Source organism: Eriocheir sinensis, chromosome 49, assembly GCF_024679095.1.
Source record: "Eriocheir sinensis breed Jianghai 21 chromosome 49, ASM2467909v1, whole genome shotgun sequence".
Classification (NCBI taxonomy): domain Eukaryota; kingdom Metazoa; phylum Arthropoda; class Malacostraca; order Decapoda; family Varunidae; genus Eriocheir; species Eriocheir sinensis.
The window spans coordinates 12,423,212-12,448,453 of record NC_066557.1 but is presented as its reverse complement, the minus strand read 5'-3'; the positions used below and the strand labels follow the sequence as shown (position 1 = coordinate 12,448,453).

The following is a 25,242-nucleotide window of genomic DNA, read 5'->3' as shown; positions in this document are numbered from 1 at the left end:
TGGCAGATTTAACTAGTGATGCAGCCTGGTAATGATATCTTATACACACACACACACACACACACACACACACACACACACACACACACACACACACACACACACATTAGCCCAAATTAACCCAACCCTTTCCCCCCTCAACAGACACGGTGGTGGCATGGAAGCGAGTGGTTCAAGGCGTGCGTGAGATGTGCGACGTCTGCGAGACCACTCTCTTCAACATCCACTGGGCCTGCAGCAAGTGTGGCTTTGTGGTGTGCATCGACTGCTACAAAGGCCGCAAGAATGGGACCGTCAAGGTGTGGGACGAGGGCGGCAAGGACCGGGACGAGTACTCCTGGCTGCTTTGCGCCTCCCGCCTTCCACACGAGCAGGACAAGCTGATGCTGACACAGATCATCTCCGGCAATGCCCTGCTGGACCTGGGGCGTAAGGTGCACTACGGGCGGCACCAGTGGAGCATCCCGCAGTACTGTGAGTGCGCCGAGGCCAAGCGCTACAAGGAGCAGGCGCAGGATGACAAGAAGAAGGTGAACGGTGTCAACAAGGAATTGCTCAAGACCATCAAGAAGGAGCCCAAGGTGGAGCTGGTCAACGGCGCCGTCAAGACAGAGAAGGTCAACAACGGCAAGGAGGAGGAAGAAATGTCCAACTCGCCCCTCAACTTCTTCGCCGATGTGGCACTCTCCAACGACAAGAGGGAAAGTGAGGTGAGGCACTGCTTGCTGTGGTTGGCACTCCCTAATTCTTGCTGGAGGGAAATCAGGAAATCAGTTCTTAGATAATCTTCCTGTGTCCATATTTCCTCCTTCAATTCTTAGATAGTGTTCCTGTGTCTGTGCTTTCTTCTCTATGACATTTTCTTCCTCCTTCAATTCTTAGTCTTCCTGTGTCTTGTGTTTTCTCCTCCCTACGACAACATGTTCTTCCTCCTTCAATTCTTAGTCTTCCTGCGTCTGTGTTTCCTCTTCCTTGCAACTTAACATTTGCTTCCTCCTTCAATTCTTTACTCTTTATGTGTCTGTGTTTCCTCCTCCCTATGACAACATTTTCTTCCTCCTTCAATTCTTTACTCTTTATGTGTCTGTGTTTCCTCCTCCCTATGACAACATTTTCTTCCTCCTTCAATTCTTAGTCTTTTTGTGTCTGCTTCCTCCTCTTGCTTATGACTAGAACACTTTCAGGAGGGGAGGATCAAGATGCCCCTCTAAGTGATTCTGAGCCTCTGTTTTATTCATCCCAGCCTCTCCTAGATTATTTTTGTCTCGGGTACGCCCATTTGCTAGTGTGTTTAGTTTCTTGTGTTTCAAAAGTAAGAATACCTCCCAGTACAATGTTATTTGATTATTTCTTTCATCGTTTTGTAGCTTGACACTTGCTGGGTTAAGAGAGGAGGAGGAGGAGGTATTATATGAGTTAGTACAAGAAAGGGGAGGAGGGTTAGGAAGGAGAGGAGACTCTTTGTAGCTTGACACTTGTTGGGTTTAGAGAAAGGGAAGAGGAGGAGGAGGTAGTATTTGGGTTAGTACAAGGAGGAGAGTTTGGAAGTGGAGTAGAGGGATAGAAAAAGAGGAGGAGGAGGAGGAGAAGGGAAGCAGCAAGAGGAATCAATTCATATGTGTAGAAAGAAGAGGAAGAGGAAGGAAGTCTTAGATCCTCCCTCACACTCCCTCCCTCCCTCCCCACAGAGCTCCGATTCAGACTCCGACTCCGACTCTGATGAGAAGGAAGGCAACTTTTCCACGCTGCGCAAACTGCTCATTCAGCCCAATGGCAACACCAAGGAGGAGTCCAGCCCGGCGACGGCAGCGACAGCACCGGCGGCCAGCACGCGGCCGGCCAAGGAGAGCAGCAAGAAGCGACCAAAGCTGGACACGGTTGACGAAGTGATCTCGTCCGTCATAGACAACTCAGACAAGGACGACAGCAAGGACAACAACCAGATGGTGCTCAAACACTTCATCAGAAAGTAAGTGTATTGACCTTGCAGTATTGATCTAGTAGTTTTGACCTTTTTGTATTTACCTTGTTGTCTGCAGGGTCTGAGCTACACTTGTCTGGTCCTGTCCACACCTATATATTTATCCAAAATTTCCTTTAATTGTTGTACACTTTTTGCCTCCACCACTTCTAATTTACTCTTTTATTCATTGGGAAAAATGCACTTTTTTGTGTCATTAAGACGTTCCCTCTCATTTCTTTCCTGTGACCTCAACTCTCTGCCTTCACCTCTCTTTTTTCAAAAATAGGTTTTTATTGTCTAATAGTTACAGTGAGCTATCCTAACACTCCCATGCCTTGCTGACCCACCCTTCCCTGTCCTCAGGTACAACTATGGTCAGCGAGGCCGCGATCCGTTGCCGATCCGCATCATGACCAAGACGGAGAGCAGCCTCCTGTATCCCGGCGTGGCCCACTCCTGGCTGTGCGACGGCAAGCTGCTGCGCCTGCTGGAGCCGCTGGCACCCGGCAACACCCCTCTCTTCCAGGACCAGTGGAAACGCGGCCAGCCCGTCATCGTCTCCGGGGTCGGCCAGAAGCTCAATCCTGACCTCTGGACGCCGCACTCCTTCTCCAAGGACTACGGCGACATCAAGAACGACCTCATCAACTGCCTCACCGGAAACATCGTGCCCAACCAGCCCATGCGCAAGTTCTGGGATGGCTTCGAGAACTACGGCAAGCGGCTCAAGGATGACAAGGGTCAGCCCATGGTGCTCAAGCTCAAGGACTGGCCGCCGGGTGATGACTTCGCCGAGATGCTGCCGTCCAGATTCGAGGACCTGATGAGCGTCCTGCCGATGGGCGAGTACACGCGGCGCAACGGGCGCCTCAACCTGGCCGGACGACTCCCCGAGGGATTCGTGCGGCCGGACCTCGGGCCCAAGATGTACATTGCCTACGGCTCCGCCATCCACCCCAACCGCGCCTCCACCAACCTCCACCTCGACATCTCCGATGCCGTCAACGTCATGTGCTACGTGGGCGTGCCTAAAGACGCTGACTACCAGGAGCATGTCAAGGGTGAGCACGCTGACACACACACACACACACACACACACACACACACACACACACACAGTCGCAGAGCTTCCATGCCTCACACTTACAGAACCTTTAGAATTAAAAACTTTCAGACCAATGAGAACTTAGATGCAAAGGTGTTGAGGGTCTGGTTTAAGATCTTCAAAATGTTCCTTGCATAGATGGTTTATAAGAAACATCACTACACTCACTGGCTGAAAGAGCTTCTGCACTTCACACTTTGAGAAAGTAGAAAACTTCCATGTAGCCATTTCCATCCTTTCTGAAGGTGTTCAGGGTATATTCTGTAAGATTTTTTAATATTCCCTGTATGGATAGTTTGTGTCAAATAGTTTCCTGCATAGAGTGTTTACAAGAGTTTGCAAGAGGGTGGTACACAGGCCACCAGTGATAAGACATTGGCACTAACCCTCCCCAACCCCTACAGAGGCACTCAAGGCCATCGATGAGGCTGGCTGCGACATCCTGACCCGGAGGCGTGTGAGGGAGAAGGAGGAGGTGCCGGGGGCGCTGTGGCACATCTACCACGCTCGGGACTCCGACAAAATACGTGATTTGCTCAACAAGGTGGCCATCGAGCGCGGGGACAAGCTCGAGCCACACCACGACCCCATCCACGACCAGGCTTGGTACCTGGACGGCCCCCTCAGGGAGCGCCTCTACAAGGAGTACGGCGTGGAGGGCTACGCCATCATCCAGTGCCTCGGCGACGCTGTGTTCATACCTGCCGGGGCGCCACACCAGGTGAGGCTACAGGAGAAGTAGTAGTAGTAGTATTTTTACAATGGAAATGGCTTAAGGGCATTAAAAAATAGAAAAAAAGCCTGCAATAGTAGTGATAGTAATTGTTGTAGTGTTTATTGACCATGGGTGAAGAGAATGGTCATGTCAAGTTGCATTTTTTCCCGATTTTTATTTATTTGACCAAGAAAATCTCCAAAATGATATTGATTTATTGGTGTGTTCGTCAGTTACTTTAGTGTGGCTTCCTTGTGGTTCATAGCGGCACATTTGACCATTTTATAGCTCATGATGTCCCTCAGAGGATATGGAAACTTATCCATGTAATTTTGTATGCTTTTATAATGCTTCTGATATACACTTCCTTCACATTCATAGTAGAGATAGTAAAAAGAAAATAAGGTAGAAGAAAATGTTTGCATTCCCTCTCAGCAAGACTCACTGCATCAAGGCTCAGTTTACTCCTGCCAGAAAGCTGAAAGATAAAGAATACAATTAAGTCTCTAGTTATCAATTCTTACTTCCAGTTATTTAAAGTCTCAATTATTAAAGTGTGGGGGGGGATAGGAGAACTGTCACCATGGAGATAGGATTGGTGGAGTCAACATCAACCCAATTAAGTGAATCCGCCCGAGCTGTCATTTTTACGGCCAGGTGTCAGGTGAGCCATGGCCGTGAGTTCTCACCCCGGGCCAGGTATCCCCCATCTTCTGGCCGTAAATTTGACAGTTCGTCGGCTTCACCTCAATGAATGAGATTAGTGGGCCGTGTCGACTCCACCAATTTTACCTCCATGGCTGTCACACACACACACACACACACACACACACACACACACACACACACACACACACACACACACACACACACACACACACACACACACACACACACACACACACACACACACACACACACACACACACACATTCTTAAGGAAAAGTTGGACAAATACAGAACGGAGACGGGACCACACGAGCGTAAGCCCAGGCCCTGTAAAACTACAACTAGGTAAATAACTAGGTAAACACACACACACACACACACACACACACACTCTCTCTCTCTCTCTCTCTCTCTCTCTCACACACACACACACACACACACACACACACACACACACACACACACACACACACACACACACACACACACACACTCACTCACTCACTCACTCACTCACTCACAGCACACAGGCCCCACAGGATGACCCCCCCACAGGATGTTTACAAACCCCACAGACATATACCCCCAGCCACATAAATGGGTCTTTTCTTGGTTAAAATCCCAGCCTGGGCAGTCGGTGCACAGGTCACCCAACTGTTTAGTCTCCCTCTTGATTGAAATATGGGTATATGGGGACACTTAGGGAAGGTAAACTGTGATAACCTGGATGTTGTACTTGCCCTCCACACACTCAAGGGACAATGGGCAGAGATTAGGACTCAGGCCACACAGCTATAGCGTATGCCCTCAATTCACCTTTTTATTACAGTGTTAGATATTAGTGTCTAAATGTACATGTGCACTACGATTGTTTCTCCTAGCGTGTAGGCTCAGTGAAGGGTCTTGACTAACGGCCGCCTCTCTTGACAGGTCCGTAACCTCCACAACTGTGTCAAGGTGGCAGAGGACTTCGTGTCGCCGGAGAACGTGTCGTACTGCTTCCACTTGACGCAGGAGTTCCGCCACCTCAGCGACACCCACACCAACCACGAAGACAAGCTACAGATCAAGAACATCATCTACCACGCCATGAAGGACTCCATGGCGTGCCTCATGGCCGTCAGCAAAGAATGCCAGGTCAAGACAGAGGAGACGAGTGAAGCCGCTGCCGCCCCGCCGAGCACTGCCACAGACAAGAAAGTGAGCGAAGCAGACTCATGAAAGTGAATCAGAGTGACTAGTGTAAGACTTTAAGTGTTTCCTGGTGGTGGCGGCGGCTGTGTTGTGCGGCGTCGCTGTACGTTAAGTTTTTTGGAAAGTGATCTGTGTCTGGTGACGATTTTTTTCTTCAGTGATGTGACGTAAAGATTGTCCAGCGAGTGAGTGAGTGAGTGAGACCGACAAACAATTGTAAGAACAGACAATAAGAGACGCATGCTCATGAACGCTCCTTCGGCTCCGACAGTGAAGTGAAACGTTTCCTAATTTCAAGTGCAAATAAACTATTCCACTTTGAATCGTAAGAGACAGACAAAACATGCGTGGCCTCGAGGTCTCCGCCGAGTCATGCCGTGCACACACGCGTACACACATACATACACACACATCCAACTACCACACACTAGACAAATAAACCTGAGTCCATTTCCTTTTTGATGTTTATTAACAAAGACAAGCTAAGGTTAAGTAGCGGACTATGGTGGTACGATGATGGCGCTGTTATAATTTATTAATCTTATGATGTACTAATCACAGTGGATCTAACTCTTAAGAACATTAATATCTGTATCTATGGTGTACTTAAACATGCCAGCGATGCAACGGACTAGCCGAGGCCGTGGCTGGGCGGCCCCGGGGCCCAGCGTCGGGCTGCGCGGCGGCACGCCCTCGCTTCGGCACTCGGGGCGGCTCGGCGAGTGACGTGCGGCACTGGTAGGAGGAGAGACTGACCCCACTGCCTGTTTCCAAAACTCTCCCTTCTGAGCTATTTCTTTGGTGAACACCTCGTGTCGTCCCTAGCAGTCTCTGTATTGTCTTGCACACAAACACACGTACGTACGAATTTTGCAAGTGAGCCTCCTGGCCTGGCTGTGCCCTGTGGTGGGGTGCAGCAGCAGCGGCGGCTACGGCCAGAGTGTGAGGGTGTGAGGGAGGGAGACAAGTCCCACCACCACCACAACGACCCTCACCCTGCCCTCCCTCCCCCCCCTCCCGGGCAGCTTGCAGCCATGTCATTATTTTTGTTCATTTTGTACAATGATCTCATTGTTGGTGTAAATGTGCGTAGTGTTGAGGGATGGATGTTAACTTGTAGGACGACGGCGACGGCGTCCTGGCGCCGCCTGACCCGCTGCCGCCGCCGCGTCGTGTTGTTATCCTCGTTATATTACAACGGAAAGAAACTTAAATTACATAAGGAATCTGTGTTTACTGACAAGCAGAAGAATGATGGAAATATGTATTACTAAGGAGAAAATTCTTTTGACTAAGAATAAGAATGACAGATTTGTGTTTACTAAGAAGAGTAATGATGGAATCTTGTGTTTACTGATGGAGGTAAGAATAATGAATTTGTGTTGACTAAGTTGAGGAAGGATAATGGAATCTGTGTTGACTGTGAGGAGAAACGTGTTGACTGTGAGGAGAAACACTGATGATGATGTTGACAGAATGCAGTTATGATGGAAAAACATTTAAATCAACTAAATAGTTGTCTGGTGAACACACACACGTGATATTTATGAATGAAAGGCGGCATCTTGTGGCTGCCAATGACTTCTTTGTATTAAAAAAAACTACAGCAAAAAAAAAAAAAAACTTCCCATAAGCAGAAGGTAATTTATTTGCTTGTAAGATGTTGTTGGGCGGATGTAGAGATGATGTACATTGTGTAGGCTTGTAGACAGACCCTAAGCCTAGCCTCGCCCCGTGCGTGACGGCCGCCGCGAGCAAGAGTGCGGCCAGTGACTACGTTTTTGTACTGTCGATATGTAAAACACCACAATTTGAATAGTAAAAATGATGCCATAAACCTTCACTGCTTTCATTACCCAACCTGTAGTCTGCCCTAGCCACTGAGGAAAGAAAATATGGATGAAAATAACTGAAGGAAGATGACTGAGAGAAGAGAAAGAATGAGAGTTTTGGAGTGGGTGTGGCAGCACGGGGAGTGGATTGTGGAGCGGTTGAATGTGTGGGTGTGGTGCTGAGATGACTTGGACATACGATAAGGGAATGTGAGAATGACTGAGGAGTGAATGAGTGCTGGATTGAAGGTGATTCAGTAATCCCCTTGGGCAAAGTGGCAAAGATCACATAGCTTTGCAAGGGCTACATGAGTGATACCTCTCCTTGAGAAGACACTGTGAGCTGGGACTGAGCTCCAACCAAGTATGAGAGAATTGGTGTCATGGGGAGACCACCAGTAAATGGTATCATTAGAGAGAATGAGTACTGGAGAGAGTTGTTACGTAAGGGAATGAGTGTGGGGAGAGGAAATATTAGAAGAGGGAAAAGGAGACCTACCATGGCTACCCCTTTATGGAAAGTTCCTGGGATTTACAGGTAAACATGAAATACAGACTGACAAACATTCTGACTGACTGCTGTTGTTGGATGTCAAGGGAAGGAGTGGGAAAGGAGCAGTTTGGACATCTCTTAACCCGGTAGCAGCGATGGGCCAAATTTGTGGCTTTACTGTGTAGCAGCGACAGGCCAAATTTGTGCCATGATTTAAACCCCCCAAAATAGATGATACATAATCTGATCACAAATGCTTTGATATATATTATGAAATGGTTTGTGTTAGGAGTGATTTTTTCTCATTTTTCTCGCTTGGGGTGACCATTAAGAAACATGATCCCCGAGGTACTGGGTTAATATGTAAAGTTTAGGTAAAGTTGGGGGCTTAAGCTACAGCTCATCTTTCCATTGGCCCTTGAGCCTGTGGTGGGTGAAGACCCATTACTCTGAGACATGGCAAATGCAACATCCTGGTTACCATAGTTTATCTTCCCCAGGTTATCCCCAAGTATCCATCTAGTGACCAGCTCAAAAGGGAGGATGAACATCTGGAGTTGTGTACCAACTATCTGGACTGGGTTTAACCCAGGCCTGAGGATTTGTGCTTAGGTGTGCTAACCATCAATACCATGGAGGTGCTTAGAATAAGCCAGTTAGAGACTTCCACAAAATGCTTAGTGAGTTCTGTGATCCCACAACTCTGGTTATAGCTACTGCCACTACTGCTACTTGGGTTATGACTAACTTAGGGCCGTATTACAAGTCCAATCCGAGAAGTTTTGGGTCCCTACAGAATTATTCTTCCCAAACTCTGTAGGGACTCGAAGCTTCTTGGATTGGACTTATAATACGGCCCCTAGACAGACCTTCATAAGGACCCGAAACTTCTTGGATTCGACTTGTAATATGGCCCTAAGAGAAACAAAACAAATATGGAAACACTCACATTACCAAACATTGCTTGCTGTCTTGCCTTCCAGGAGGCCCATGGAGGTTGAAGAGCAGGTATGACTTATCACAGGACTTGAAATCCCTTTTGATAGCAATAAATTAAAAATAATAGACGTGTTTATGGGGCAGTGAGGCAAAGTAAGTATGAAAACTGAAGAAAACATACTACAGTTCTTGCAATGGGGTGTGATAGTGATAATAATTAATGACAGTATACCTGTTTCTGGGCCAGCGTGAGGCACAGAAAGAACCTAAATTGCAAAACACAAAATATGACTGCAATAGACTCTTGGTAATGACAGTACTATATGTGTTTCTGGGACAGTGTGACAAGGTAAGTATAAAAACTAAATAACACAATACATATATGACTCCAACAGCTCTTGCAATGGACTCCTGGTAATGATATCTAGAGTTATGAGTTTAGGAGATAAAGCATAGATATCTTCAGTCTGTAATCTCAATCTTATGTCAAGGTCCTGAAGCTGTTTTTACCATGGGAACACTAACAATGAGGCCAAGCTTGTTGCCCCACTGATAAAAAACACAGTAGGGGACCTGTAAATTATTATTAAACAATTCATAAACTCAAACATTAAAAAACTACTCATGATATCTGGCAAAGCTGAATACTAAGGAAACTCAGCATCTTTTCCCCTATAAGGACTATAAAGAGAGGTTCAGAGAGTTGTGATGGTCAGTGGGTTGGTGGGAGACACTCAAACACTTGTGGTAATCGGTGCAGTAGCTTTATTGTGACCCAGGAGGGTTCAGGACAGGACACCTCTCCTCCTCTCCTTGACTATATCTACCACTTTCTTCACTTCTTTGGATTCTTTTAGTAGAGCTTTTTTTTTTTTTATTTTTAATTTTGTTTTTTTTGCCTTGAGTTGTCTCCTTTGCTGTAAAAAAAAAAAAAAAAAACTACAGAGTGGTCCCAGCCACCTGTCAATATAACATGCAGTGCAGTGTTTGTTAAGGATACAACAATACTTGGCTTTTAAGGTGGAGAGTATGTGTGTTAGTTACCCATACTTAAAGATATAAAAATACATTGTGGTGGTTAGTACATATGTTTTAATTACCTGTGCTTAATGATGTGATAATAATTTGGTGCATCAATGTTTAAGGTGGTGAGTACAGGTTTTAATTCTTCTTTTCGATTAACGTCCGTATTTTCCCTTTAAGGGTTGGATGGAATACATGTTAAATTACCAATACTTGATGACATGATAATACTTTGGTGCATGACTGGTTGCTGGTGAGTACATGTGTTCTAATTACCAATACTTAATGACAGGACAATACCTTGGTGCATAAATATTTTGTGGTGAGTACATGTGTTTCAATTACCAATACTTAATGATATAATAATACTTTGGTGCATCAATGGTAAAAGGTGGTGAGTATATACAAGTTTTAATTAGCAGTACTTAATGATAATGAAGAGTACATATATCCCGGCTTATCTCTGCTCCTCTGGTCCTTCTGTACAGCGTGACTCAGTCCTGTGGCAGCTGGTCAGTCAGTCATCTCAACACCTGTGGAGAAAATAGGCCATCAACACCACCAGTCATCGACACTCTGAGGACAGGAGGACAAGAGTGTGCAAGAGACCTCCCATCTTGCCTAACTCACAAGGCAATGGTTACTGTAAACCCAATATCACCTACCTTCCCTAGGCATTCATTCCCATCAATAGCATGAGATGAAAGTGTGAAATGGCTCACTGGAAGCAAACCACAATTTTAAATAAACTGAGAAAGACAGGGAGGACACATGACACTAAGCCCAGCCAGTGATCCTCTAAGTGTGGGCAGGGAAGTGTCCTCAACCTCCCTGAGCTGTTTTTCTCTCCTTCCTGTTCATGCTTCTTTCTGTGGGAGGCCGGGGGATTTATCCTCTTAGGGGTCCTGTGTCCCTGCCCTGCTGTGGTATGAATATGAACAGAAACATCTGCAGGAATCTTTTCAAGGGGAGGCTGAGCCATTATGTCTCAGGTCCTGCACCAAAATACATTGTTTCATATTTCCTTTGCTGGGCCACAAGGCAATGGCACACACAGCCTCCTGGTGACTGCAGCACCAGGCATATGGTAGCTACTCTTGGGACTTTGAAAAATATTAATTAATCTGTAACTTGCAAAGAAGTGTGAATGGGAAAATAGCTTTCCTCCTTGGGATGCACATGAATATGAAGGTATGAATATGAATAAGATGTGATATGACATAATTATGAATAAATGTGAATATGCATCTGAATGTTATAATTATAATATAAATACACATTTCCCCAATACAGCGGCCTGGGCCATCAGGATATGTGGTGGCCCCCGAGCCTTCCAGCCTGGCCAGGACACAGGTGGCTTGGGCAGTGCCAGGCCAGCCCCATCATCTGGCCACGCAGCACAGGCGTGAAACGGTCTCTGGGCAAGTTTTGGAAAAGACGACAGAACACGACAACCGCCAATAGTAGGCAGGAATGAAGGCACGAAGGAGAGGCCTCTTTGAGGGCTTGGTATCCCTCCGACCCTCGAATCTACAAAAAATGGCAGGAGCTGTAATGATGACCCCCCCCCCCCCCACCCCTCCACCACCCAGCATCCGCGAGCCCGTGTGTCCACCTGTCCACCACCTGTTGCCGCTACTCAGCTGTCCCCCACGATGCCACACACACACACACACACACAGGAGCCTCACGCGGCCACAAACACACACGCTGCCGTCTGTGCCTCCCCGGCCCGCCGTTCTTCTTTTTCTGACTTACATCGCTATCTCTTCGTACTTTATCTTACTCTTAAATAATTAATCTCCCTCTATATCTATCTATCTCTCCATCTATCTATCTATCTATCCATCTATGCCTAACCCTGTCAAATATTGGCTTATTTTTGATCCATCACGTACGGGCCAGAGAGAGAGAGAGAGAGAGAGAAAAGGGGGGGGGGGAAGTGAGAGAGAATTAATGATACCCGGAAGAACAATGCCCCCTCTCTCTCTCTCTCTCTCCGTACGTGTATGTGTGTGCGTATTCATATAACTATGGCTTCTCTCTCTCTCTCAAACAGTTTCTAATCAGTAGTGGTGGTGATGATGGCGTCGGTGGTGGTGGTGGTGATGGTGGTGGTGGTGGTGATTGGTGGTGGTGATGTTGCATGCAGCGAGTCATCACCAACTCAACCAGATATTAATGCAGGTGAGGCCTTTACTATTATATTATTATTATTATTATTATTATTATTATTATTATTATTATTATTATTATTATTATTATTATTATTATTATTATTATTATTATTATTATTATTATTATTATTATTATTATTATCAGCTTCTATTCTTTTACTTTTTACCACCACTAATACTACTTCTACAGCCCCAACAACAACAACAACAACTACTACTACTACTACTACTACTACTACTACTACAACTCCTACTACTGTCTTTGCAGAGTCGCAGTACTGGAACGGACTCATGCAGGAGAAGATAAGGAAGGCGATCGGGCAAGAAGTGAACACGGGGAGGGCTAAGAATATTGTCCTCTTCGTGGGTGACGGTGTGTGTGTGTGTGTGTGTGTGTTGCCACGTTTAGGGATAAGAATGTGTGGGAGGAGGAGGAGGAGGCGGAGGAGGAGGAGAGCATGAAGAAAACGAAAATGAAGAAGAATATTAATAAAATGCCGCTAATGATGACAAAGAAGAAGATAAAAACTAAGATGCTGATACTAATAATTATAATGAGATACTGTTGATAATGATGCTAATAATAATAATAATAATAACAATGGTTTGGTAATTTCAGGTCTGCGTCTGCCAGTGTCCACGGCCGCCAGACTCTACAAAGGGCAACAGTACGGGCAGTCGACGGAACAGAGCTGCCTTCTATGGGACAAGTTTCCTTACACGGGGCTATTGAAGGTAAGGTTATACACTGGTAGACAGATAGAAAGATGAAAAGATAGATGGCTGGAGTGATAGATGGATAGATAGATAATTAGAGGGATGAGGGTTTGGTTTTCTGAACTTTATAATATTGTTGGAACTGATGTCAAGGGAATGGCCAAGGAAGGGAAAGCTTGAAATAATATGCTCTCTCTCTCTCTCTCTCTCTCTCTCTCTCAATCCATATATCAATCTCTCTCTCTCTATCAAACTATCTATCTATTTACCTGTCTCTCTCTCTCATAATCTCTCTATCAATCTATCTCTTTCACTCTGTCTATCAATCTATCTTTCCATTTCTATCTATCTATCTATCAACCTCTCTCTCTCTCTAGCTATCTACCTCTCCATCTATATATCTCTTTACCCCACAGAACTATGGGCCTAACACACGGACACCAGCCAGCACTGCAAACCTAGCCTCTGTAGTCACTGGGTTCAAGGTCCGCCCAGGCACGTTAGGGGTGGCCAATGTGGAGCCCGGGGATTGTGTTGCCTCGCTCAGACCCGAGAACCAGCTGGACACGATTCTAGACTGGGTGCAACAGGCGGGCATGGACACGGGTGAGTGGTAGTGGTTGTGGTGGTGGTAGTAGGAGGGGGAGGAGAAGGAGGAGGAGGAGGACAAATGTTGGTAGTGGTAGTGATAGTAGTAATGATTGTAGTAGTAAAAGGAGGAGGAGGAGGAGGAAAAGTAACATAGTAGAAGCAGTAGTAGTAGTAGTTGTAGAGGTAGAATTAATAGTAGTAGTAGTAGTAGTAGTAGTAATAGTGGTAGTAGTAGTAGTAGTAGTAGTATCAGCAGTAGCACCCTAGCATGCATATCTAAGCTATACCAATCCTACTAAAAATAAGAAAAAAAAGAAAAAAAAAATATGAAGGAGCGAATACACTGGTCAACTCACGCATAAGGAAACTGGACAGCACGTCAGCACCCCCTCCCCACCCCCCACACACACACATCTCTCTTTCCCAGGCATTGTCACCACACACGCGGTCACCATTGGCACGTCCGCGGCCCTGTACGCCAAGTCTGCCCGGAGCGAGTGGGAATGTAATGACCAGACGGAGGAGGAGGCGAAGGCGAAGAGCGACTGTAAGGACACAGCCAGGCAGCTGATAGAAGACGAGCCGGGAAGGAATATCAAGGTGCGTGTGCGTGCGTGTGTGTGTGTGTGTGTGTGTGTGTGTGTGTGTGTGTGTATCAGGACACCTCTCCTCCCGAAACTGACCTCTCTTTCGGCCACCTCTTCTGATTTTTTTTTTTTTTAGGAGCAGCGAGTATATATATATATATATATATATATATATATATATATATATATATATATATATATATATATATATATATATATATATGTTTCTTTTTTGTGCCCTTGAGCTGTCTCCTTTGTTGTAAAAAAATGTGTGTGTGTGTGTGTGTGTGTGTGTGTGTGTGTGTGTGTGTGTGTGTGTGTGTGTGTGTGTGTGTGTGTGTGTGTGTGTGTGTGATAAAGACATAGATGAAAATAGATAGATTGATAGTTAGATAGATAGATAGAGAGAGAGAGAGAGAGAGAGAGAGAGAGAGAGAGAGAGAGAGAGAGAGAGAGAGAGAGAGAGAGAAACAAACATGGATGGCGAAATGCCTAGAGTTATTTGAATCAATTTCCACCCTATTTTCTCTCTCTCTCTCTCTCTCTCTCTCTCTCTCTCTCTCTCTCTCTCTCTCTCTCTCTACTACTACTACTACTACTACTACTACTACTACTACTACTACTACTACCACTAAAACTACTACTTCATAAACCCTCTTATATAAAAAAATAATAAATTCATGTACGTGACAAGACGTGTGTGTGTGTGTGTGTGTGTGTGTGTGTGTGTGTGTGCGCGCGAGAAATCCTATACACCTCTCATTGTTCTCTCTCTCTCTCTCTCTCTCTCTCTCTCTCTCTCTCTCTCTCTCTCTCTCTCTCTCTCTTTCAGGTCGTTTTGGGAGGAGGAAGAAGACAACTTGGAGCAGAGGAAGAGGAGGAAGAGGGGGAGAGGAAGAACAATGGCTGCAAGAGAGGAGATGGGAGGAACCTGGTGGAGGAATGGAAGAAGAAGAGAGAAGAGGAAAGAAAAGGAGGAGGAGGAGGAGGAGGAAGAGGAGGAGGAGGAGGAGGAGCATATGTTACTACAACCTCAGAACTTATGGCAGTCAACATCTCTAATACAGATTATTTAATGGGTAAGGTGGAGGAGGAGGAGGAGGAGGAGGAGGAGGAGGAGGAGGAATAAAAAAGGGTGTGCTCTGACTTAATTCTCCTTAATTATAGAAAAAAGTAAGGTATTCTCTCTCTCTCTCTCTCTCTCTCTCTCTCTCTCTCTCTCTCTTAAATTGGAGATGTATTTTTTGCCATCACCACCATCATCACCACTATTGCTTGCATCACCACCACCACCACCACCACTATCATGTTCTGACGTTCTTTTAATCATATCATCACCACCACCACCACCACTATCATGTTCTGACGTTCTTTTAATCATATCATCACCACCACCACCACCACCACCACCACTACTTTTACTACTTTCATCACCACCTCTATCATTACCATCATCACCACCATTATCATATTCTTACTTTCTTAATCATATCACCACCAACACCACCATCACCCCACCCCACCGTCACCAACACCCTTTTCCAGGCCTGTTCGCTGGCGGGCGTCTTCCCCAACACCACGAGCGGGCGAGAGGGCCCCGCGGCACCCCCAGCCTGGCACTGATGGCCGTCAAGGCGCTGGCACTGCTGAAGAAGAGCCAGAGGGGGTTCTTCCTGATGGTGTGTGTGTGTGTTTGTGTGTGTGTGTGTTGGAGAGAGAGAGAGAGAGAGAGAGAGAGAGAGAGAGAGAGAGAGAGAGAGAGAGAGAGAGAGAGAGAGAGAGAGAGAGTAGGTTAGTCAATAATAATGATAGTAATAATGATAATGATAATACTAAAACTACTACTACTACTACTACTACTACTACTGCTTCCAGGTTGAGGACAGGCATATCGGCGCGGCCCTCCGTCACTCCAACATGTCTCGACACGCCCTGGAGGAGGTGCTGGAGCTGGAGAGGGCGGTGTTGGCGGTGGTTAAGCGGGTGGCGTTGAAGGAGACGCTGCTGGTGGTGTTGGGTGACCGTGGCAGCACCCAGAATACCCACGAATACTACTTAACTTTCCACGACCACACTGCTACTATTATGAACGGTAAATGGTAGTAGTAATAGTAGTAGTAGTAGTAGTAGGAGGAGGAGGAGAAGTGGTAGTAGTAGTAGTAGTAGTAGTAGTAGTAGTAGTAGTAGTAGTAGTAGTAATAGTAGTAGTAGTAGTAGTAGTAGTAGTAGTAGGAGGAGGAGGAGGAGGACGAGGAGGAGGAGGAGGAGGACGAGGAGGAGTGGTGGTAGTAGTAGTAGTAGTAGTAGTAGTAGTAGTAGTAGTAGTAGTAGTAGTAGTAGTAGTATATGTGTTTTAGTTGTAGTGAGTGTAGTAACTGTACTGGCTATATTAGAAGTACATATACACACATACACACACACAAAAAAAAAATAATGGTTGGGGCACGTGACTTCCTAGGATGACGATGATGATGATGATGATGATGTTTTCAGATGACGGCGACAGCACAGCGGACATGGATGATGACTCTCGCGGCTGGGATGACGCGGTGTATGCGGCAGGTAAGTCTCGTGGTGGGTGGTAGTAGTAGTAGTAGTAGTAGTAGTAGTAGTAGTAGTAGTAGTATAAACGTAGTGTCAGAGTATACCTACCCAACAGTGGCTAAGCGTCTATTTATATCCAGTAGATTTAAATAAACTTCCTCAATAGCGAGCCTCATTATAGGTAGATATAGATAGGTAGGTAGATATAGATAGTGAAAGGGAGTTTGCAAGGATGAAAAATATGCATGTATGTATGTTATGCATGTATGTATTCACGTGTGTACATTATTGTGTACGTATATTTCCCCAGGTCCCATGAGTCAGCTGGTCTCCGGTGTACACGAAAACACGTACATGGCGCACATCATGGCCGTGTCTGCGTGTGTGGGGCCGTACGCACATGCATGCCCACGCCCACACGCACACGCACACACACCAGAAAGTACACACGAAAACGCACACGCATCCGTAGGTACACACGCACACACATCAGAAAGTACACACGAAAACGCACACGCATCTGTAGGTACACACGCACACGCACACACACCAGAAAGTACACACGAAAACGCACGCGCATCTGTAGGTACACACGCACACACACCAGAAAGTACACACGAAAACGCACACGCATCTGTAGGTACACACGCACACGCACACACACCAGAAAGTACACACGAAAACGCACACGCATCTGTAGGTACACACGCACACACACCAGAAAGTACACACGAAAACGCACACACAGCCCATTACACAACCGCACACGCACACACATCAGAAGGTACACACGGAAACGCACACACAGCCCATGACACAAACGCACACGGCCAAGGTGCACACACGAACACGCACACAGGTACCGGAGACGCACAGACACACGCACACAACCACACAGGTACACATGAGGAAAGTACACACACAAACGAACACAAACAACACCAGACTCACACAGCCACGCACACAGACGCACACGCACACGCAAACACACACACACACACACAAACGCACCCATATTTTGACTGCCCTGAGCCCGAGCTACTGGGAAAAGAATGGTGGGAGGAGGAGGAGGAGGAGGAGGCGAAGGAGGAAGATGGGAAGGTTAAAGTAGAAATGATGGATGGTGAGGAGGAGGAGGAAGGGAAGAAGAAGGAAGGAAAGATGAAGGAGGAGGAGGAGGAGGTGGAGGAGGTAAAAGTAGAAGAGAAAGAAGGAAATGAAATGGAGAAGGACGAAGAAAAGAAGAAGGAGGAGGAGGTGGAGGAGAAGAAAAAGAAGATATTGGAGGAAGGAAGAAGACGCTATTTAGAACTACTGAAGAGGAAAGTCTCCTCCTCCTCCTCCTCCTCCTCCTCCTCCTCTACCCACCCACTCCTCCTCTTCCTTCTCATCTCCCTTCTCTCTTCTCTCCCTCACCTTCCCATTCCCAAGTAAATTCTTTCTAACTACTACTACTACTACTACTACTACTACTACTACTACTACTACTACTACTACTACTACTACTACAACTACTACTACTACAACTACTACAACTACTACTACTACTACTACTACTACTACTACTACTACTACTACTACTACTACTACTACTACTACTACTACAACAACTACTACTACTACTACTACTACTACTACTACTACTACTACTACTACTACTACTACTACTACTACTACTTCTACTGCTAACAATAATATTAACATAATGAACATGAAGATGAAGAAGATAAAAAAGTAGAAGAAAAAGTTGATGTTGAAAAGTTGAAATGTTACTACTACTACTACTACTACTACTACTACTAATAATAATAATAATAATAATAATAATAATAATAATAATAATAATAAAACGACCTAAACTTTTAATTTCTTTTAGTTTCCCCTGAGAGAGAGAGAGAGAGAGAGAGAGAGAGAGAGAGAGAGAGAGAGAGAGAGAGAGAGAGAGAGAGAGAGAGAGAGAGAGAGCACACATATTTGACAAGGCTTTCGTATAGGAGTTGTGGGAGGCATTTGCAGGGATAGTTAAACAACCCTAGTGATTGTGACCCATTTGACCCATTTTCTGCACCATGAACCTAACAAAACACTCATTAGAACCCGACGGATCTCTTTTTAAGCCTTTGGAAAGAGTTGATGTGAGGGGCGGAAGGGTTTGAGTATACCAACCAGAGAGAGAGAAAGACAGAGATAGATAGAAAGATACACAAAGAAAGACAGAGAGAGAGAGAGAGAGAGAGAGAGAGAGAGAGAGAGAGAGAGAGAGAGAGAGAGAGAGAGAGAGAGAGAGAGAGAGAGAGAGAGAGAGAGAGAGAGAGAGAGAGAGAGAGAGAGAGAGAGAGAGAGAGAGAGAGAGAGAGAGAGAGAGAGAGAGAGAGAGAGAGAGAGAGAGAGAGAGAGAGAGAGAGAGAGAGAGAGAGAGAGAGAGAGAGAGAGAGAGAGAGAGAGAGAGAGAGAGAGAGAGAGAGAGAGAGAGAGAGAGAGAGAGAGAGAGAGAGAGAGAGAGAGAGAGAGAGAGAGAGAGAGAGAGAGAGAGAGAGAGAGAGAGAGAGAGAGAGAGAGAGAGAGAGAGAGAGAGAGAGAGAGAGAGAGAGAGAGAGAGAGAGAGAGAGAGAGAGAGAGAGAGAGAGAGAGAGAGAGAGAGAGAGAGAGAGAGAGAGAGAGAGACATAGACAGACAAAAAGAGACAGAGAGAGACAGATAGAGGGTCATTCAAGTCCGCAAGCGTCCATTAGGGGGGTTTATGTGTGGGAGAGGACAGGTGCGGAGGTCTCGGCAGGCAGGTAAACAAGGCCCAGATGTTACCAATTAGTACGGGGGCCAAACTGTACGCACAAGTATCCTGTGTGTGTGTGTGTGTGTGTGTGTGTGTGTGTGTGTGTGTGTGTGTGTGTGTGTGTGTGTGTGTGTGTGTGTGTGTGTGTGTGTGTGTGTGTGTGTGTGTTAACTCTAACTTTTTTAGTATATATTTTTTGTTTGTTTCTTACACGAAGGAGGAAGGAAGGAAAGGAGAAAGGATAGATTGACTGGTTGACTGACTTCCCCCCCCCCCCACACACACACACATACACACACACACACACACACACACACACACACACACACACACACACACACACACACACACACACACACACATTCACCACCACCACCACACACACACACATAGACACACATACCTCTACACACACACACACACACACACATATACACCGCCGCCAGTCGCTCGAAGACAGTGGTCGTGTACGCAACTCACCCGCCACTGTGTGTGCGCGCGCGTTCAACATCCCACACGCACACACACGAACACACGCGCACACAAACCTTCACCTATATGTGTACACGCTTCATACACACACATGTACACCTATTGCTCTCGTGTGTACCAACAATTCCCACACGTGTACACCAATTTTGTGTGCATTTGTAAAGTTCTCACGTGTACACGCAAAGTTTGATATTTGTGTGCGCAGAAATGGACATTCGTGAGCGTGTGTGTACTCTCTGTGTGTGTACGTCATTTACGTCAAAGGAGACAGATCCTTGTGTGCGTGTGTGTGTACTTTTGTGTGCGTGTACGTAGAAGACATGGATTCGTGTGTGCTATTTTGTGTGTACGTCTGAAGGCCTGTGTGCACCTATGTAGACCTGTGTACGCAAATTTATGGGCACAACTTACACGTGTGTGCGTCTGTGTGCGTTTTTCATCAACTCACTGCACCTGAAAACAGCCATGTACACATAATCAATCAATCCATGTACGTTTTCCCACCTCATGTGCGTTTCGACCCCTGCATGTGCGTACGACTCCTCCTATGTAAGTCTGTGTACGTTTACTGCACTGTGTAGACCTGGTGTGCACACGTGTTTACTGAGTGTTTACATTTGTGTACGTTTCCTTAAACCTGTGTGTACTTTGTGACCCGTGTGTGTATATGTGTGTACGGGGAGTTTGTATACACCTGTGAGCGTTTTTACCAAGTGTGTGTGTACGTCTGTGTGTACGTCTGTGTGTACCTCGCAACGTACACCAGGTAAGAATTATGTGTGTGTGTGTGAGAGAGAGAGAGAGAGAGAGAGAGAGAGAGAGATTGCGTTACACACCTACATGTATACAAGAATAATATACCACAAACCTGTCTCTTCTTTCTCTCTCTCTCTCAAGAACACTTAACTTTATTTTTTTACGACAAACTTATGGCAGGAAGTTGTAACATTTGTGTGTGTGTGTGTGTGTGTGTGTGTGTGTGTGTGTGTGTGTGTGTGTGTGTGTGTGTGTGTGTGTGTGTGTGTGTGTGTTTACGTGGGTGTAGCAAACAGGATCAAGGTGAGCTTAAGCTGGTATCATCCCGCCTCCTTCTCTCCTTAAATCAAACACTACACGCAGGGACGCTCTGAGCCAAGATTATCCTCTCGCCGAGCTAAGTAATGGTGCTGCCTCTCGTTTTCCTCAATATGTGTTCACGTTCCTTTGTCCTTCTACTGCCCCTTGACCGCCCGGAGTAACCCGAGTGTCAATGGCTCTGTGTGGAGGCTAAGGTTCTCTATACACCTCACAACATCCAGTCTGCATCTTCGTTTCCTCAGTATGGGTTCACGTCTCTGTCCTTCCTTCCTTCCTTGTTCTTGTCCCTGTACTGTCCCTTGTCCGCCTAGAGTAAGCAGTGTCAATGGTTGTGTGTGTGGAGGCTAAGGTTCTCTATACACCTCACATCCTTTCTGTATCTACGTTTCCTCAGTATGGGTTCACGTCTCTGTCCTTCCTTCCTTCCTTGTTCTTGTCCCTGTACTGTCCCTTGTCCGCCTAGAGTAAGCAGTGTCAATGGTTGTGTGTGTGGAGGCTAAGGTTCTCTATACACCTCACATCCTTTCTGTATCTTCTTTTCCTCAGTAGATGTTCATGTCTCTGTCCTTCCTTCCTTCCTTGTTCTTGTCCCTGTACTGTCCCTTGTCCGCCTAGAGTAAGCAGTGTCAATGGTTTTCCTCAATTACGTTCCTGTCCTCTTCTTTCTCCCTCCCGCTCAGACAAGCCGAGTGTCACTGATTAGGGTGTGGAGGCTAAGAGTCGTATTTTAAAACATTTCGTCGCCCAAGTTCACATATTTGACATGGCTTTTGTAGGAGCTGTAGGCCTTTCCAGGGGTAGTTTTATGACCCTGGTGGTAGTTTGACCCTTCTTCTGTGCCATGAACCTTAAAAAACACTCATGAAAAACAGATTGATCCCCTCTTTGACCTTTAGAAATAGTTGATGTGAGAAGCGATGATGTCTTAAAATACGCCTTTAAGTTCCTTCACGTCCTTTCTGTAGGTAATTTTCATCCTTCCTCCAACTTCATTTCCTCAATAATAAGTTCACGCTCTCATTCCTTGTCCCTCCACTGTTTTTTGTCCGCCCTGACCAAGCCGAGTGTCAAGGGTTCTGTCGGGGAGGAGCAAAGGGCTTAAAATAAAGAAAACAATAATGAAAAAAAGCCCACAACTTACTGCCCCTAAAAAGATAGGAGAGGAGTGGCCGAAAGAGAAGTCAATTTCGGGAGGAGAGGTGTCCTGATGCATTTGATAACACAAGCGTAAGGTCCATATTCTTACACGTATATCGGGTTCCCATCCCTATTTCCCAAGGCCACAGAGAAGGTTAGTCGGGTCTTCTTCATGGGTAACTTTCCCGTTCATGGCGAAGAGGGCGTGTAAATATATCCCTATTCTGGTCTCTCGTTCTTTTACAATGTTGAGGCAGTTGTTTTTTCGTTGTTAATTTGATTTTTTGTTCTTACGCTGCCTCCAATGACGTAAAAAAATGATGAAAAAAGGAGAAAAAAAAAGCTAAAGACGCAAAAACAGTCCAAGAAAATCCCAAACAACTTCCACGCGAGAGACTTCAAACATGCGAATTCCGGTGGCGCTACGTTCAAGGATACTACAGGCTTTTGAGGGTCTTTACGCCCATTTGGCCGCTTCTCTTCCTTAATGTATGTTCCTGTCCCCTCCCTCCTTCCCTCCCTCCCTTGTGCTTCCTTGCGTTGTCCATTACCGGCAAGCCTTCCCTCTCTTCATGTTCCACCCCTTTTGTGAGTCTGAATGCCATGATTAAAATTTCCTCTCTCTCTCTCTCTCTCTCTCTCTCTCTCTCTCTCTCTCTCTCTCTCTCTCTCTCTCTCTCTCTCTCTCTCTCTCTCTCTCTCTCTCTCTCTCTCTCTCTCTCTCTCTCTCTCTCTCTCTCTCTCTCTCTCTCTCTCTCTCTCTCTCTCTCTCTCTCTCTCTCTCTCTCTCTCTTTAATTTTCTATCGTTCTCCCTTTCTTTCTTTCTTTCTCTTCTCTTCTCTTCTCTTCTCTCTCTCTCTCTCTCTCTCTCTCTCTCTCTCTCTCTCTCTCTCTCTCTCTCTCTCTCTCTCTCTCTCTCTCTCTCTCTCTCTCTCTCTCTCTCTGTTCATATAACTTTGGCTAATGCACTTTTGTTTCTAAGCTTTTAAGTGAACTCTCTCTCTCTCTCTCTCTCTCTCTCTGTAGTTCACTTAAGTACGATATAATTTCTGAAGTTACACTTTTTTGCACTCTTTCCAAGTTGTGAATATCTTTTTTTTTAATCATATTCTTGTCTTGTTCTTTCCGTAGATGTTCTCCAGACTCTTAATAACATCGCCTCATCTATCTATTGATTTATCTATCTGTGTGTCTATCTATCTATCTTTAAGTGTGAGAATACACTGTAGTTGTACGTGACCTCGTTATCCATATGTAGGTAAATGGCACTTTTTATGTATCTCCGCAGCGTAAAAAAACATCCTCGATTCATCTCCCTTATATACGGTCCTCTTTGTAAACGCTGTGCTGTGCCACCCCGCCCAGGGTCCACATTCTTCAACGTGTCAAGCCTCCATTAACACTATTTCCCAAGGCCACGGGCAAGATTAACCCGGATTTCATGGGTGAGAGGTGACTCTTCCGTTCGTGGCGCAGAAGTCGGGTAAATCTACCACTAAAATCGCAAAACAGTCCATTTAGGGGCCGCTTTCATGGGAGAGAGGTGACTTTTCCGTTCGTGGCGCAGAAGTCGGGTAAATCTACCACTAAAATCGCAAAACAGTCCATTTAGGGGCCGCTTTCATGGGAGACCTAAAATCGCAACCAAACCATCCATTTAGGCTTTTATGGGAGAGGTGACTATTCCGTTCGTGGCGCAGAAGTCGGGTAAATCTACCACTAAAATCGCAAAACAGTCCATTTAGGGGTCGCTTTCATGGGTGAGAGGTGACTTTTCCGTTCGTGGCGCAGAAGTCGGGTAAAACTACCACTAAAATCGCAAAACAGTCCATTTAGGGGCCGCTTTCATGGGAGAGAGGTGACTTTTCCGTTCGTGGCGCAGAAGTCGGGTAAAACTACCTCTAAAATCGCAAAACAGTCCATTTAGGGGCCGCTTTCATGGGAGAGAGGTGACTCTTCCGTTCGTGGCGCAGAAGTCGGGTATATAAAACTACCACTAAAATCGCAAAACAGTCCATTTAGGGGCCGCTTTCATGGGTGAGAGGTGACTTTTCCGTTCGTGGCGCAGAAGTCGGGTATATAAAACTACCACTGAAATCGCAAAACAGTCCATTTAGGGGCCGCTTTCACAGTCATTTTGTTTGTTTTAATCGTTACCAATGGCGGCGATTACCGGTATAGTATTTCCACGTCAAACTGGCCGATGGGGTAGTGGCGGCTGCGGGGTTAGCCTAGCTCCGCACCTTGCCACACACTCTCAACATCTCTCGCTTTCTCTGCAGCCGCCACTTCCACATAGGCCAGTTTTACGTGGAAAATTACAGCGTCGATCGCCGCCATTGGTAACGATAAAAAAAAAAAAAAATGACTGAAAGCGGCCAAAAATCTCAGAAACTCCACGAGAGGTTTTTCATATAGGGCCTGCGTGAACAACCTCTCACACCGCAGCAGCCATCACTCTGGACTGAGGAGGCATGGCGGTGGCGGTGAGTCAGAGCGGAAATAGAGGTTTGTATTGCCTGTATGAACAACCTCTCACACCACAGCAGCCATCACTCTAGACTGAGGAGGCATGGCGGTGACGGTGACTTAGAGCGGAAAATTAATAGAGGTTCGTATTGCCTGTATGAATAACCCCTCACACCGCAGCAGCCATCACTCTAGACTGAGGAGGCATGGCGGTGGCGGTGACTTAGAGCGGAAATAGAGGTTCGTATTGCCTATATGAACAACCTCTCACACCGCCGCCATCACTCTGGACTGAGGAGGCATGGCGGTGGCGGTGACTTAGAGTGGAAATAGAGGTTTGTATTGCCTGTATAAACAACCTCTCACACCGCAGCCATCACTCTACACTGAGGCATGGCGGTGACGGTGACTTAGAGCGGAAATAGAGGTTTGTATTGCCTGTATGAACAACCTCTCACACCGCAGCCATCACTCTACACTGAGGCATGGCGGTGACGGTGACTTAGAGCGGAAATAGAGGTTTGTATTGCCTATATGAACAACCTCTCACACCGCAGCCATCACTCTATACTGAGGCATGGCGGTGGCGGTGACTTAGAGCGGAAATAGAGGTTTGTATTGCCTGTATGAACAACCTCTCACACCGCAGCCATCACTCTACACTGAGGCATGGCGGTGACGGTGACTTAGAGCGGAAATAGAGGTTTGTATTGCCTGTATGAACAACCTCTCACACCGCCGCCA

The 25,242-nt window shown here is 46.1% G+C and overlaps 2 protein-coding genes across 14 annotated transcripts in view; both read left to right on the top strand.

Annotated features, from left to right (window-relative positions):
• LOC126981966 (serine/arginine repetitive matrix protein 2-like) overlaps nt 1-7,484 on the top strand; it is a 158,515-nt gene extending 151,031 nt beyond the window's left edge. For all 4 annotated transcript variants that reach the window (XM_050833699.1, XM_050833700.1, XM_050833701.1 and 1 more), the window contains 5 exons: nt 145-710; nt 1,689-1,969; nt 2,327-3,024; nt 3,473-3,789; nt 5,383-7,484. In XM_050833699.1, the coding sequence (XP_050689656.1) occupies nt 145-710; nt 1,689-1,969; nt 2,327-3,024; nt 3,473-3,789; nt 5,383-5,673 (2,153 nt within the window). In that variant the 3' untranslated portion in view covers nt 5,674-7,484. The remainder of the gene's footprint in view (nt 1-144; nt 711-1,688; nt 1,970-2,326; nt 3,025-3,472; nt 3,790-5,382) is intronic.
• Nucleotides 7,485-11,999: 4,515 nt separating this feature from the next.
• LOC126981962 (alkaline phosphatase-like) lies at nt 12,000-18,391 on the top strand. 10 transcript variants are annotated; one of them, XM_050833691.1, is made up of 13 exons: nt 12,000-12,120; nt 12,379-12,483; nt 12,730-12,845; nt 13,244-13,433; nt 13,846-14,018; nt 14,838-15,084; nt 15,551-15,684; nt 15,881-16,097; nt 16,499-16,567; nt 16,860-17,021; nt 17,076-17,135; nt 17,190-17,219; nt 17,334-18,391. In XM_050833691.1, the coding sequence occupies exons 1-13, from the start codon at nt 12,015-12,017 to the stop codon at nt 17,981-17,983; spliced, it is 2,259 nt and encodes a 752-aa protein (XP_050689648.1). In that variant the 5' UTR covers nt 12,000-12,014; the 3' UTR covers nt 17,984-18,391. The 10 variants fall into 10 exon arrangements, with proteins under 10 accessions (XP_050689648.1, XP_050689642.1, XP_050689647.1 ...); XM_050833685.1 differs by having other exon boundaries at nt 17,190-18,391; XM_050833690.1 differs by lacking the exon at nt 17,076-17,135 and having other exon boundaries at nt 16,860-17,075; nt 17,136-17,219.
• The last annotated feature ends 6,851 nt before the right edge of the window (nt 18,392-25,242 follow it).

Excerpts from the sequence above, each read along its gene's own strand:
- LOC126981962 (XM_050833683.1), top strand. The coding sequence starts at position 12,015 with ATGATGGCGTCGGTGGTGGTGGTGGTGATGGTGGTGGTGGTGGTGATT. Across the intron at positions 12,484-12,729 it reads TGTCCTCTTCGTGGGTGACG|GTCTGCGTCTGCCAGTGTCC; the intron begins GTGTGTGTGTGT and ends TGGTAATTTCAG. Across the intron at positions 16,098-16,498 it reads CACTGCTACTATTATGAACG|ATGACGGCGACAGCACAGCG; the intron begins GTAAATGGTAGT and ends TGATGTTTTCAG.